The sequence below is a fragment of the Ochotona princeps genome, chromosome 1 (assembly GCF_030435755.1).
Source record: "Ochotona princeps isolate mOchPri1 chromosome 1, mOchPri1.hap1, whole genome shotgun sequence".
NCBI lineage: Eukaryota > Metazoa > Chordata > Mammalia > Lagomorpha > Ochotonidae > Ochotona > Ochotona princeps.
The window spans coordinates 128,267,465-128,281,932 of NC_080832.1; the positions used below are offsets into that span (position 1 = coordinate 128,267,465).

The 14,468-nt window shown below is 45.6% G+C and overlaps 1 protein-coding gene and 1 long non-coding RNA gene across 2 annotated transcripts in view; both read left to right on the forward strand.

The window, feature by feature from the left end:
- Positions 1-1,831, forward strand: part of LOC131480991 (uncharacterized) — a 293,554-nt gene extending 291,723 nt beyond the window's left edge. Inside the window, exon 6 of the long non-coding RNA XR_009245954.1 lies at positions 1,425-1,831. This is a non-coding gene — a long non-coding RNA (uncharacterized LOC131480991). The remainder of the gene's footprint in view (positions 1-1,424) is intronic.
- Positions 1,832-5,777: 3,946 nt separating this feature from the next.
- Positions 5,778-14,468, forward strand: part of LOC131480989 (uncharacterized) — a 114,108-nt gene continuing 105,417 nt past the window's right edge. Inside the window, exon 1 of the mRNA XM_058667777.1 lies at positions 5,778-6,493. Within this exon, the coding sequence (XP_058523760.1) occupies positions 6,353-6,493 (141 nt within the window). The 5' untranslated portion in view covers positions 5,778-6,352. The remainder of the gene's footprint in view (positions 6,494-14,468) is intronic.

Sequence of the window (14,468 nt, forward strand, 5' to 3'; positions counted from 1 at the left end):
CTCATTTCTTTTTAAAGATTGAAAAGGGAGAGAGAGAAAGAGGTTCTGTCCATTGGTTCACGTTCCCAAATGGCCACACAGGAACTGGGAGGATAATGGCTGCCATCTTGACCTCCCGCGTGGGTGCAGGGGCCCAAGCACTTTGGCTATGTTCAACAGCTTTCCTGGGGGCATTAGCAGGAAGCTGGGTAAGAAGCAAAGCAACTAGGACTCAAACCAGTGCCCCTGTGGGATGCTGGCATTGCAAGCAGCTTAACCCACCACACAGGTCCCTACAATGTTGTTCCTGTTTAGTTTAGCCGGCTGAGCATAGGTTGTTTTAACCTCATCTGGAACCTACTAGAAGCACTAAGTGTAGGACAGTGAGGGGGAAAAATATTTGCCAATTATGCATAGCAGTACTTCAAAAATTATGTGGAAATGGAATTAACATGTTTATTTTGGTGTAGAAATATGTTTGAAAATATACACAAGGAGTCTTCAAAATTTGTTCAGTAAATATGTATGTTGAATAACTATGCATGAGTTTCAGCATTCTTTGTGTGCCAAGTGATATAAACTTACCTTTCAATTCCATTTTTCCACAATGCCTTCGTGTGCTTGTGTGTCATCCTAGTACTTAACTAGTGGTATATAGACAGTCATAATGAACTTGGGAAGAAATCAGAAAAAAAGTCAGGGGAATTTCTGAATCATTGGCTAGTCTGTGGGTAGAACAGAGCTCCCCAAGCCAGTGTTTCTTAGAAGGGATACAGATTCAATAAGATTCAACCCCTGGGGCCACAGAGCATCTGGTAGCAGATGGTACTGGGGACAAGACAGGCCCACTTCTGAGAGCCAGGTGTCATTGGCTATGTTAAACATATTTGGAGAGACAGAGCAGGAACTCTGAGCGCACTGTGGCATGACAGGGAGGGGGCATAGCCGGGAAGATCAGAGATTTGGAATGCAGAAGAATCAAGTTCATTGTCAGCTCTCTGGTGGTAGAGGTTTTTGTCTGCCTGGTTCACTGTTCTATCTCTTACACCCGAAGCAGCCCTTAGCACATGCTGAGTGCTCCGTAAGTATTTATCGATTTAGTTCATGAAACAAGTGATTTTGAGCATGCCACCCCATCCTTGGCTGTGCTTTCATTACCTGGATTAGAAATAGAAGTAACTCTTTGGCAGCACATAAAACAGCTATGGAAACGAGAGGGGCTGTGGTGGTGACCTAGAAAGGCCCCGTGTGAACTTTCTGTTGCACAGGCCAGGTGGTGGCTAGGGGACCCATTAGGTTCGTTCTTACCCTCCCTAATTTGACTTTACTACAGAGGAAGATGATAAAAGCGCTGCGATTTGCATATACTTTATCAAGCTCATTACTAGTGGCTGGTGTAATCCTCAGGAGAATTCCTAAGACAATTATTCCTTTTCACCGTCCAGTATAGATGACGAAACGGACGGACGCTGAGAAAAGTTCAGTAATTATGCAAGATTACTCAAGGGGCGATGCCATAACCAGAACTTGAACCCAGATGTTTTGAGTTTCTGACTTCAAAGCTCGAGGACTTTCATGTACACAGAACGGAATAAAGTTTCTTTTTAAAGATTTGCTTGAAAGCCGAGCTCAGTTTTCATTAGCGCGTTGTCTGGACACAAAGGACGGTGAACAAAGTAAATTTGAGGAAGCTTAAATGAGGTAAGCATTCTTTTCCAAGCTTTTAGCTAAAAATAGTTTCAGCTAAACTCTGGCCAGAATCTTCACATTCTAGCCCTTGAGTTTCTGAGCCACTAAGAGCTTCTGATTAGGTACAACTTGTCAGACATTTTCAGAAAGAATTACAAAGTTTCAACTCAGCGGCTGTTAGAAACCTTGGTGTGGAGGAGTGAGATGAGAGGATGCTGTACTGGAAGAATCAAGAGATAGGGAAGGACAGGCTTGTGTACATACTTTTAACCACTTTTGACACCAGCCTTTTGACAAGACAGAGTATTCAAATTTTCCCATCCCTGAAAGGGCGGGGGGGGGGGGGGGGAATCAGTCCATCAGTCCTATAGCTCTTTTTGTTTTAAACCTTCATTCGTATGCTCATTCACTTAACTTGTCTTGGTTTTGATGGACAAAGGCTCACTTTCATCTTATTTTTTTTTTAAGAAAGATTTTTTTTTCCTCCACGGACCATTACTGGGACATAAAATGTAGACACCTTAAAAAAAAAGAGGGTCTGGCATGGTAGCCTAGTGGCTAAAGTCCTCACCTTGCTGGGATCCCATATGGGCACCAGTTTGTATCCTGGCTGCTCCACTTCCCATCCAACTCCCTGCTTGTGACCTGGGAAAGCAGTCGAGGATGGCCCAAAACCTTGGGACCCTGCAACTGTGTGGGATACCCGGAAGAGGCTCCTGGCTCCTGGCTTTGGATTGACTCAGCTTCAATCCAAAGCCAGGAGACTTGGGGAGTGAACCCAGTGGGTGAAAGAGCTTTCTCTTTCTGTCTCTCCTTTCTTTACTGCTGCCTTTCTAAGAAAATTAATAATCTTTTTTAAAAAAAAAAATCTTCTATTCCAAATCCTGAGAAGATCACTTGCTCTTCTAATTCATGGGCAGTAGATTTCAGCGTTATGTTTCTGGTCTGTACAACCCATGTTGAGCTGCATATATTGGACTTCCAGATGCTCCCTGGATGCCAGCAATATACCCTTGCACCAGGAGGTGAAGCACAAACCTCACCCACATTTCAGTCCGCACTCAGCTCTTTCTTTCCTTGGAATTGCCAGCCTCCGCCCTGTGGCTATCATTGAACATTGCTTGCAGGATGTCACTGTAGGCCTCCATCTTGCGCATCAGCCCAGTTACAGCCTCTTGAGGTGTGGGGGAAAGCAAGAGCCTTCTAGGTGTGGCTTTGCCCTTGGTCATCCTGATTGGCCTGCCCCAGCAGGGGTGCCAGTGGGCGACAGAGTTAAAACCATTTGTGCGTGGAGAGAAGTTATCTCTAGTTTCTTCAAAAAGATACAGAGAGCAAACCTAAAGATAGAAGCCGGGGGTGACAACCTTTTAACCTTTCAAACAACCATGTTTCAGTTCACTTTGTTCCTGTTTTGCCTTGAGAAGTGGGGGGGAAGAGCAGAGAAGGAGAAAGAGGGAGAACACTAATTACAAACTTCATGTTTCCTTCAACCATACTATTTTCAATCCTATATAATTTGTACAGCTGAAGTGGCAAATGCTTGCTTTCTCAAGTGTAGAGAAGGTGCCCCCCGTTTAATGCTTAGTAGAGATTGACTTGGACTGAAGGGAAAGGAAGATGCCTCGTGATTCACGACTAGCAATTAGCCAAGAGCAGCTGCTTTGCTCCCTGCGGGCGGTGGGCCCTTGGAGAGAAGTCTGCCTCTCCCATAGCCCCTGTTCGCTGACCTGGACTCACATCAGGTGAGTTCACAGGTGGCTGCTGAGGGAGGCTGGGCTCTTAGGATGCCTGGATGTCTGGTAGGGCTTCTAGAGGACAGGAAGGCTCAGCGCGGGGGGCGTGGCTATGTGTGCAGCCTGGGAAGTCCATTCCCAATCATCTTTGATCCCTGTTGACGGAAAAGCGGGATTAGCATCTCGGCAAGGTCCCAAGGAGGCAGGAAACCACCTACTGAGCAGCAGGTATGGTGCTAGGTGAGTGTTGTGTGCTGTTTTGTGTGTGTGTGAGCTCTTTGAGGAATCGTAGCACTCGCTTGGCATCTCCACGGTACAGATAACAGAAACCCGACAGGATGGAAGTGAGTCAGCGCTGAGTTAGCTGGCTAATGGCAAACACGCTGCCTTGGAACCAAGTTTGAGTTACAAACCCAGGCCTTGTCTACCACAGCACTTTCGTTCCTTGAACTAGAGAGCCCTGGGGAGGAGAGGGGTGGGCAGGAGCCATGTTATCACCACAGCCAAGACCAGCACTCTTCCTGGTCCTGCTCCCCAACTCTTCTCCAAGGATCTGTCTGCCACATATGTAAACATGCCTTGCACCATGGACTGTTCCAGAAGCTGCCTGCTTGACCCCCAAAAGGCAAGAAAGAAAGAGGAAGATTAAGTAGATGAATTGCATCCAAGTGTTTGTTATCAGGCACTGATGTCGACTTTTCCCCTCCCCATTTGTTTTTCTTCTCTGTATTTAGGCACTGCAAAACTACAGTTGTAAGCACCGCTTGTGTTCAAATCTCACTCGCTGCCTTATACTTGGTAGTTTAAATACGTTTAGTATCAACTTGTCTTGCAAACACAGTCTTACATGAAACTTTAACATATAAAACTGATAAGGAAAAATTTTGGTAACACAATCTGTATTAGATTTCACTATATCATGCTGGCTTGTGAAATTTATAACTTTGAAAGGGACATTGGGATCCTGTGATGAACACAGAAATTTGCAGTAAGTTTATGGGTGACAGCTGCGGTGTGCTCTAACTTCAGTTTCCAAGTCTGTTATGGGGAGTTTGTTTTTGTTTTTGTTTTTGTTTTCCCAAGGGTGTTGCACAGTGTTGAGGAAATCCTAGCTCCCTAAGGAGTTGATTCATAACAGTTGTCTTTTTTTTTTTTTTTTTAAGTTACCGTGCAATTTCAGGATATTTCTTTTGCTCAAACTTACCTATTTAAAACGTATATAAGTGGCTTGGTTTAAAGTTGTAATCACGAACAATACAAAACAAGGTTGTGTTTTTTTAAATTAAGGGCACAGTTTGGGGCACCTCCTCTAATTCACATCATTCAGTAGAGACAGAAAACACTTTGTCAATTATAACATTAATGAGATGCTACTGATGTCCTTAAAAGAAAAAGAATTCAAGAAAGAAATGTGTAAGCCCGTGGGCCTGTCCCTGTTCAGTTTCAGAAAGAACACACATTCCTTGCTTTGCATGAGGAGTCTAATCTTAGCCTGCCGATTTCGTTTCTGGCATTTCTCTACCGTGAGCTGGCACCTTTGATGGTTCAATGCCAAGAATTCAATCCTGTGACACCATTTTGTGCCACACATTTAGTTCTTGTTGCATGTCAAGTCCACGGAAGACAAGTACTTGAGCGTGGATGTCTGACCTGAGCTAGTAATGATATATATATGTAATATGGAGCGATGCTGTAGCAGGGTGCTCAATTGTGAACTCTAGTGCTAACAATGTTCTCATTTCTGTATGTTAAGTAAGAAAAGTAGAACTGTAGCTTTTTGGATGAAAGGATGTTGAATCCACTGATGTGACAGGTGGTTTTTTTTTTTTTTTTAATCTGCACAAATCTGCAAAGTGCACGTTGGTCCATTGTGTGCAGAATAGAAGGTATGCTTAACCGGCTGCTAAGAATCAAACTTGAGGAGAGTGCTACTGTCTTCATCTCTCACAACAAAAGTGAACACACCTTAACTGACCAAATGGAATTAAGAGACTCCATGTGTGTTCAAGAATACCTTAGAGTTCACCCACATGTCAAAGACCCAGTGGTCTGGCTGCCCAGACGCAAAGCTGGTGCGGACTTTCTGCTGTGCTTTTGTCTAGATGGGTGCTGTTAAGACTTTATAATGTCACAGAGCAGGTGAAACAAATCCCCTGTATCCTACCACTCAGGGGCAGTTTAAGGCACTTTTAACCATTGGACAGATACGCAGTGTTTTGCGTGTGCCAGGACTCGTGTAGGTGCTGGCGTTGAAGCGGAGAGCCGAGCTCTTACCTTCAGGAACCTTCGGTCTAGTATAAAAGACAAGCATAAACAGCCAGGGTTCGTACAGGTGTGCTTGGCAGGTGTACTCTGATGACCACGTGCAATAAACAAACAACAGTGGCTGTAGCAAGGGAGAGAGGCGATCAGGGAGAGACAAAATTGGGCACAGTCTGTGATGAAGGGAACACGTTTTGTGACTGTCCAGAGAAGGAACGGGGTTGTGTCTGGGTATGAATGTAATCTCAGAGGTCCGCCTGTCAAGGGAAGGTGGTGAACAGGAAATACGTTGGGGAGCAGGTTGCCAGATGGATGGGATCACCTCCTGCAGGGCCCTTTAAGCCTCAGCAGGGACAAGGTCTGTGGTGATTCTTGTGTTTCCATTTTTAACATTTTTCAAAACCATCGGAGTGCTGCAAAGCATGCAAAACTTCAGAGTATTGGGATCTGATTGACACTTTGAAACCTGGAGGGAACTTGAACCCCAACACACTGTGCACTGAGACTGTCACCCCTGAACTAAGGACTCTTGGAAGATATATTTGACAGAGAGGACAAGATCTTCCACCTGCTGATCCACTCCCCAAATGGATGCAACAACTGGAGCTGAGCCCATCTGAATCCAGGAGTCAGGAGCTCCTTCCAGACCATCTTCCGCTGCTTTTCCCAGGCCATAAGCAAGGAGCTGGATGGGAAGTAGAGCAGCCAAGTCTAGCACCAAGGTGGCATGCCAGCGCTTGAAGGTGGCGGATGTGCCTCTTGAGCCATGGCACCAGCTCATTGGATGCTCTTCAGCTCCAAAAGCCTTTGAAGGCCTTCTTCAAATTGCAGTGAGTAAGGAGTAAAACATTCAATACAGTGCAAAACCTTGGTGGGAAATTCAAATGCAGATACATTGGCAGAATCTGCAGGGGGATTTTAAAGATGTATAAAAGCTGCATGTTTCCATAAAGATCCAATTAGGAATCCTAGAAAAAGCCTCTAAGACTGTAAGTAGCAGCTTAGTGGTGCTCGCTGAGTGCCGGTTCTCTTTCCGCTGCTTTATTCGTTGGCCTTTGTCATCACTGCCTCCAGTAGTTCCTTGTCTCTGTAAATTAGATTTGCTTACTGCAAAGGTTGAATCGCTCACCTGCCTCCTGTCTTCAGATAATTATTACCGTCAAGATCAAAGGGTTGTTTTTTTTTTTTCTACCTGCTTAAGCTTTTGCTTATGGTCTTTGTCTTCAAGCTTGATTTCCACACGTGAGGCCCACACCTCAGCTTTATGCTGGTCACAGGAGGTGGGTTTCTCTAGAGTGACCTGACCCCCCTATTCACAGAAAGTTTTTTGCCATGAAAGTTCAAGGCAGAAAGCTGTGATGATCAACTGAGTGGATTTCAAACACGCTGCAGCAAAACAAACTTACCTCTTAATTCTGCTTTTCCATGCATTTTTTGAAATACTCATGGGCATTTGACGAAGTGCTTGCTTCCTGGTATATGACATGGAGAGAGTATATTTTATTGAAATGCAGCAACAGGGGCCAGCTTTGTGGTGCAGCAGATTCAGCCCGTGTTCGAACACTGGCATCCCATGTCTGAGCCTGTTCATGTCACAGGTGCTCCACTTTTTGATCCAGTTCCTTGCGAAGGTGCTTTTCCAATTCTGCTTTCCAAATAAATGAATAGACCTTAGAGGTGTTTTTTAAACATCATTTTTTTTAAACGCAACAATTGCACATGAAGAATATTTTAAGCCATTGTAAGATTCTTTTTGTAGGAAAATATTTTTAGCTCAAGCTGCTTCAAACCATTTGAAAACCATTTGATATATTTGATGCAAATAATTAACACTAAGTGTGTAGAAGACCCACCTGCAGAGTGTATTTTAAACTCAGTTTTCTAGGATTCACTCTTGCGAATTTTGATTCAGAAAGCTGTGGTCGGACTGACTTGTAATTTGAGTACTTACCCCCGAGTAGATGACATACAGGATGTGAATTTTAATAAATACTTCAAATGACAGCTGTGGAAAGTTACTTTAGAGAAATCAGTGAGTCTCCAAAGGAACTTGAACTCAGCGTTGCAGGCAATACAAAACATGTCCCAAAGCAGTGAGCCCCCTGCCGCCTTTAACAGCCACTTGTAACCTTCCATCTGCCCCCATCGCTGCACCCAGATTAAACTCCAAGCAGAACGCCATGTATGTTAGAATTCATATAAACAACCGAGATCCTTTTTCCTATACCATTAGTCTTCATCATGAATTAATTCAGGGCTGACCTGTGGCACCAGCGACTGAGCCACTGCCTCTGATGTTGGCATCCCGTGAAAGTACCGGTTCTGATCCTGGTTCCTCCATTTCTGAGCCAGCTCCATGTTAAAATGACTGGAAAGCAGTGGAGAATAGCCTGAATGCTTGGGCTCCGACCCCTCCCCCCCCCCCCCCGGACACTTGTATGGGTCACCCAGATGAAGTTCCAGGTTCCTGTTTTCAGCCTGGCTGAGTCCTGGCAATAGCAACCATTTAGACAGAGAACCGGCAGGTGGGTGATGTCTTAGTCTCTTCCTATGCTAGAACTCTGCCTTTCAAATGAAATAAACCTTAAACGAGTTGATGCATTTTGATTTTCTGGTATGTATGGAACCAGTATTTCTATGTAGCTAGCTGCCATAATTTTTTTTACATTACAGTATTATTTTTTTTAAGATAGAGATTTTTTTTAAAGATTTTATTATTATTGGGAAGCTGGATATACAGAGAGGAGGAGAGACAGAGAGGAAGATCTTCCATCCGATGTTTCACTTCCCAAGTGAGCCGCAACGGCCGGTGCGCGCCGATCCGATGCCGGGAACCAGGAACCTCTTTCAGGTCTCCCTGGGCCGTCCTCGACTGCTTTCCCAGGCCACAAGCAGGGAGCTGGATGGGAAGTGGAGCTGCCGGGATTAGAACCGGCGCCCATATGGGATCCTGGAGCATTCAAGGCGAGGACTTTAGCCGCTAGGCCATGCTGCCGGGCCCATGCAGTATTATTTTTGTTTAAATCGGTTTGCATGAGGTTTCAAATAAAGTTAACTACTGCATCTTTTTTTTTTTTAACGTTTAGTGTTTTCTATTGAGAAGCCAGATCATGTGTCTGGAAAGAACTCCCCACTGTCTGGATTTTGCTGATGACATCCACGTGGTGGTGTTAAGCGTGTTCCTCAATCTCGTGTTTCCTGGGCATCACTTGAATGTTCTGGAAGCGCTGTTATGTTTTGTTTTCCTGCCTTGCTTTGCCTGTTTCTTAGGGGGTATAGTTTGTCTGTTTCTTTCAGGAGATCTTTGCTGGTGGCATCTCCCTTTGTCTAAACTCATGCGTGTTAGACACTGCACCGTGGGGGTAGTCTGACTCTGTCGCCCTTGGCTCCTTTAGGAGAGGGGACCATTGCTCATGAAGAGAAACATCTTTCAATCTGTAGATAATTTTACTCTGCTGTTTAGGTTGGTGCTTGATGAGCGGGCTGTGTGTTTCATTCTCTCCCCGTGCTTCGTTTTCAAGCTAAATTCGGGTCGTTGCGTCCTCACAAGTATTGCTAGGAACTGATGGGTTTAAAAGTGCATCTCCTGGATTTCAGGTCCTGGGTAGAGATTACCCTTTCTGATGTGTCAGTTCCCTCGCCCTTAGGACCTCTGTGGCTGCTGAGTCCCTTGCATACAAATCCACTTGCTTCTTTCCTGGTCTGATAGCATGCGGCAGGCTCTGGTGACATACTGCCTGTCCCACACCTGAGATCTGCTTTTGTTCTAGGCAGTCTGGCTCCTTTAATGAGATCTGCTCTTCGGAGACCACAGGCTGGCTGCAGGTGGATTCATTAGGACTGGGTGAGTGGCTGTTTCTCAGCCTCACCAGTGAACACAGCCAGAGAGAGGATGTGGATGTGAATATGGTGTTTATGATCTTAAGATAAAATGTCACGTGTTTACGGTGGCATACCACAAGACTTTGGCCATCATTTCCTTTATAGCTTTCCCTTGATATCCAAAGGCACTGGTTCCCAGATACCCCGCCACCCGTCTGGATACCAAACTCTGCAGATATTCAAGTCCCCATACAAAATAAGAAAGTGTTTACACAGAACCCGTGTATAGGCTGTTGTATACCTTGTTTCTAGATTAAGTACCTAATACAATGTAAATACTATGTTGAGGAGCTGTCATACTTAAACGATTGGAGGAATCATGACAAGAGGAAAATGCATGCAACTTTTTCTGTTGAAATATTTTCGGCCTGTGGTTGGTAATCTGTGGGGGCAGATCTCACGGCTATGGGGAGATGGCTGAATTTCCTTTCTCTCTGACTTAAAATAGCAGGTGCTATATTCCCATGCTGCCTTTATGTTAACGTCCAAGTAAACTACCCAGTGACACCACAGCGATATGTTCACCCACGCTGTTGTGTGCCTCTCGCTTGTTTGCTCAGTGTGGTGTTTTTTCTTCATTGAGCTTGAGATGGGCAGCTGTGTCACAAAGGGTTAAGGTCATTGGTTTCTCTCTTTCATTCCTATCCCATCCATTTCATTTTCTCCTTTCTCAATGCATGACTGTTTTGAATGCATATTCTTCACTTTTGAAAAATAACAGTTACACAATTTTGATATTTGCTTTACTGGCTACATTTATGCTGGTTTCTTTTTTTTTTTAATTTATTTTATTGTATTGTTGACAATGGTTACATAGTTAATTACGGTTAAAAAAAAAAAGAAGGTTCGGGGGTATAGGGAAGTGGGTAATACTATTATGTCCATATTGTTTCCATCATATATCCGAGGTAAAGGGGAATATTAAGGGAGAAGCCTCACCCGGTTCCCTGCCCACCCCAAGTCCCGGATGTGGGGCATGCTCTGAGATATTTGCTCAAGTGGTTTTAATAGTTCTCCAGTTATGAATTGCTGCCAGTTTCACTCGATGAGGTCGTCCACTGATTGATATGGTCCATCATAAAGTCTCCATTCGCCCCATATTTTGCTGCCAACAATATACAGCTGAGATGAATGATTGACCTGTTCTGTCTTCTGTCTTTTTTTGGTTAGAGTTCTGAGTCCAGCAGTTCGATTGGGGAGATCTCCAAAGAAACTTTGAGGTATTCCCAGGCTAGATTCTTGTATGTTCTAGAAAGCACAGGGCCTGGCACAGTCCATCTCCACGATCAGCTGGTGGTTGCAATTGCTGGGTTGGTTCTGTTTTCAGTCCCGAGTTGCACTGGAACCAATGGGTGTTGCAGTCCAGTCTGGTTCTGCCCAGCACGTACTCGGCCCTTACATCAACCAGTGGGAGCTGCAGCCTAGTCAGGGCGACCCACAATAACCCCCACCAGGCCCGCCCCCTACCCTGGTTTGCCAGTATGTGTAGCAGTAGACCAGTCTGTCCCCCATCCCATTTGGCTCTTGTACTTGTCACTGGGTATTAAAGCTTAGTTCCATCTAACCAACTCAACCATCCAGCCCTCACGGATGTTGTTGAGTGCCTCTCTGTCTAGCCACCCCAGCCCCCGTCCTAGTTGTCATGCCCTCCCGCGGGAGTAGTGACCCAAGAAGGGGGAACCCACTTTTTCCCTCCCAGGTCTCTCTCAGTCCCGGTTTATGCACTCTTCGGGTGGTTCTGTGGTTTTACTTGACAGAATTAGTCCCCAGTGCCAGCTGATGCTGCAGCTAAGCCCAAACATCCCTCACCCACTCTAATTTATGCTTGCATCAGCAGGAATAATCAGCCCAGCCTGGCTTTTCCCTGATCTAGTCCACATGCAGTGCACAGGTGTTGCAACCTTGCTTAGTCTGGTCTGTCCCCATCCCAGCCCACGCTGTCCAGTGGAAGTAGCTGTCTGGCGAGGGGACCAGCCCCTTAATCCCCCCGCCAGCTCTGCCCCTTCCTTCCTGGATCTCACGTGTGCTGGTTGGGTGCTGCAGTCACATCCAGTACAGGCAACCTCACCCTGGCATTCCATACTGTGTACTGGTTTTGTCACAACCAAACCTGGCTCAACCCACACTCTGTTCTGGTGCTCAGATTTGCCAGTGGATGACATGAACTGATTCAGCCTGGTCTGCCCCTGACCCATGCCGAATGTGTGCCAGTGGGAAACTTTCCATGGCCTATTCTGGGATGTTTCCTATCATGCTTCTTGCGCTTACCTGCAGGGACTGTGTCCTGCCAGAGGAGTTGCCCAGGCTCCTCCAAAAGAACCCCTCTCAATGTCAGAGTTTGCGCATACCAGGGGGTCCTTGAGCCAACCCTACTCAGTTCACCTCCTGTCCTAGCAGGAACAGTGGCTTTTCCTGGCTGGCTTTCACCTCGTTCTGGTTCTTGTTGTTGGATGTTTCAGCCCAGCCATGGCTTGTCCATACCCACATACAGCTCACACATGACTTAGTAGGGGGTTGAGACCCAGCCTAGTCAGTCCCACGTCTACCCTGGTTCTCCATGACACTGGATGGTGTTGGGGTCTGAACTGGCCTGGTGCATCCAATCCCAGCTCACACTAGTGCCTTGGGTGACTACGACTGTTTCCTAGATAGAACGCAGCCCCCATTCCAGCACACGCACCCCTTGGTGGGAACCCCAACCCAGTTAGAGTGTCCCCTTATTTCCCCATTTGGGCCTGTTCCCAGCTGTAAATCGCGCACCTGCCTGTGGTTGCTCTGAGGACCATTAGGTGCAAGAGCCTAGCTCGATATGACCTGTGCTCCATGCTGGTTTCTAGTTTTGCTTGTAGGCTAAGGTTTGCCTAGCCCTGCCCAGTACGTTCCGTTCCATTACCAATTTCACAGCTCAGCATTGTTAAGTGATTAGAAGTTCTTCAAAGGAAGAGTTACTGGCATTGGGAATCTTTAGGATTGACTCAGATCCCAGAAACAGTGCGGTCAGCCTGGAGCTACCTAAGCAACGATTCAGACAACCAATACCCCAGAGCTCCCCGGCCGGGCGGCCAGCAGGCACAGCCTGGCACCAAATGGCGCACTGGCCACCCAGGCCCAGCTCACCATGAGCACATGGTGGCTGGGATCAGGATCTGAGCTAGACACTCCCTCCTGCAGCCCACCTATGCTGGTTTCTTAATGTAATGTCTTCAGTGTCATCCACTTGTTGACTATTATTTATTCATTTCCTCCAATATCATGATTGATATTACTAATGTCCCTAGTAACCTTTTTGCCCTCATCTCCCCATCACTTAAGATACAGTTACCTGTGGGGAATGCCTTCCAAGATGCCAGTAGATGCCCGAGACCATGAGTGGTACCAATCCCAATGTTTGTTCATTTTTCCCATCCAAATATACCTTGTGAAAAACTTTAATTTATGAATGAGGCACAGTAGATGAACTAATCATAAAATAGAAAAATTATCATCTACTGCAATGAATGTTACACAAATATGATCTCTCCTAAGAGATGTTATTATATTTTTACTTTTTCATTGAAGGGACTTTATGTCTTCTCTGGCATATCTTAACTGCCAGCATCACTATTCTTGTGTTTGGGGAGCCACTGTTAAGTAAAATAAGAGTTATTTGAACACAAGACCTACCAGACCATCGTAGTCAACCCAGTAACCAAGACGCCTACCGAGTGTCCAACGAGGGGGTGGGATATACAACAGAGATATGTTGGGTGCAGGAAAAGTTCCCATTCCCGAGGTGGATTGAGGATGGTGTTGGAGATTCCTTCAAGGCAAGCAGTTTAAAACTTAGGAAGTATTTGTTTCTGGAATTTTCTACTTAACGTTTTCACCCTGAGGTTGACTGCAAGTGAACAGAGCATGGAGAGCAAAGCTGACTTAGGGTGGGGCGAGATGGTCACTATACTATCCTTTAATTCCCTTCTAATGTCTATCCTGATGAGCTTGAGTTTATTTTTCTCCTTTTGTAGCACTCATGCTTATTAAAAGTTTTCATTATTTAAGGTCAAGGGGGCGAAGAGAGATCTAACTGCTGACTTACTCTCCAAAGGCCTGGAGGTGGGAGGGTTCCCAGATCAGTGAGGGGGACCCATGTTCTTGAGCCATCACTTCCTGTCTCCTAGGGTGTGCATGATCAGAATGCTGGAACCACAAGGTGGAGAGAGGGGACACAAACCCAACATGCTGGTGTGGAGTGCAGGAGGCCCAGCCAGCATCCATGTGCCAAAAGCGCACCCAGGTGTTTGTGCTGACTTAATCGTTGTGCCAGCTCAGCATTGTCAGAATGTGTGCCATTGTATCTACAATGGCACCCCCGGCTTAGACTTCTCCGAGAGGAACAGACCTCCGTCAGAACACGTGCCCAGTGCTCTCCTGCCACGCACGTGCCATCTGAACCATCCCATCCAATGCTTGCCCCCAACCTGCCTCTTAAAGTCTGATGATTAACTTTCTGTTCCCAACAAATGACTTGGTCATTTGGGTAGCTACAGGGTTTTTTTTGTTGTTGTTGATTTCTTTCCTAGACGTGTTTTCCCAGGGGTGTCAGAACCCCTCCTGTGGTTATTTGGGTTGATTTTTCATTAAGAGCCTTCTCTTTCTGAGGATTCGTCATTTCTGCCGGATGCTGAAAAGCCTCCTCCCTCAGATTATTCAATACTCTGTCTTGTTTCATATTCATTTCTGACACTTTTTTTTTGCTTTCACTTTAGATTTTTTTTTTCTGTTTGCCTCTCTATCTCCAAGCACTGCTTTCTCTCCAACCACTTCATTTCTTAGTATTTCCACTCGGATTTGTCTTCCTTTCTCTCTCGTAATTTCTCAGTTTCTTTTGGTTTCTTTGAAGTTCGAAGTTGAAGTTTTCGTCTTTTTGTGGGCATGTCTCTGCGG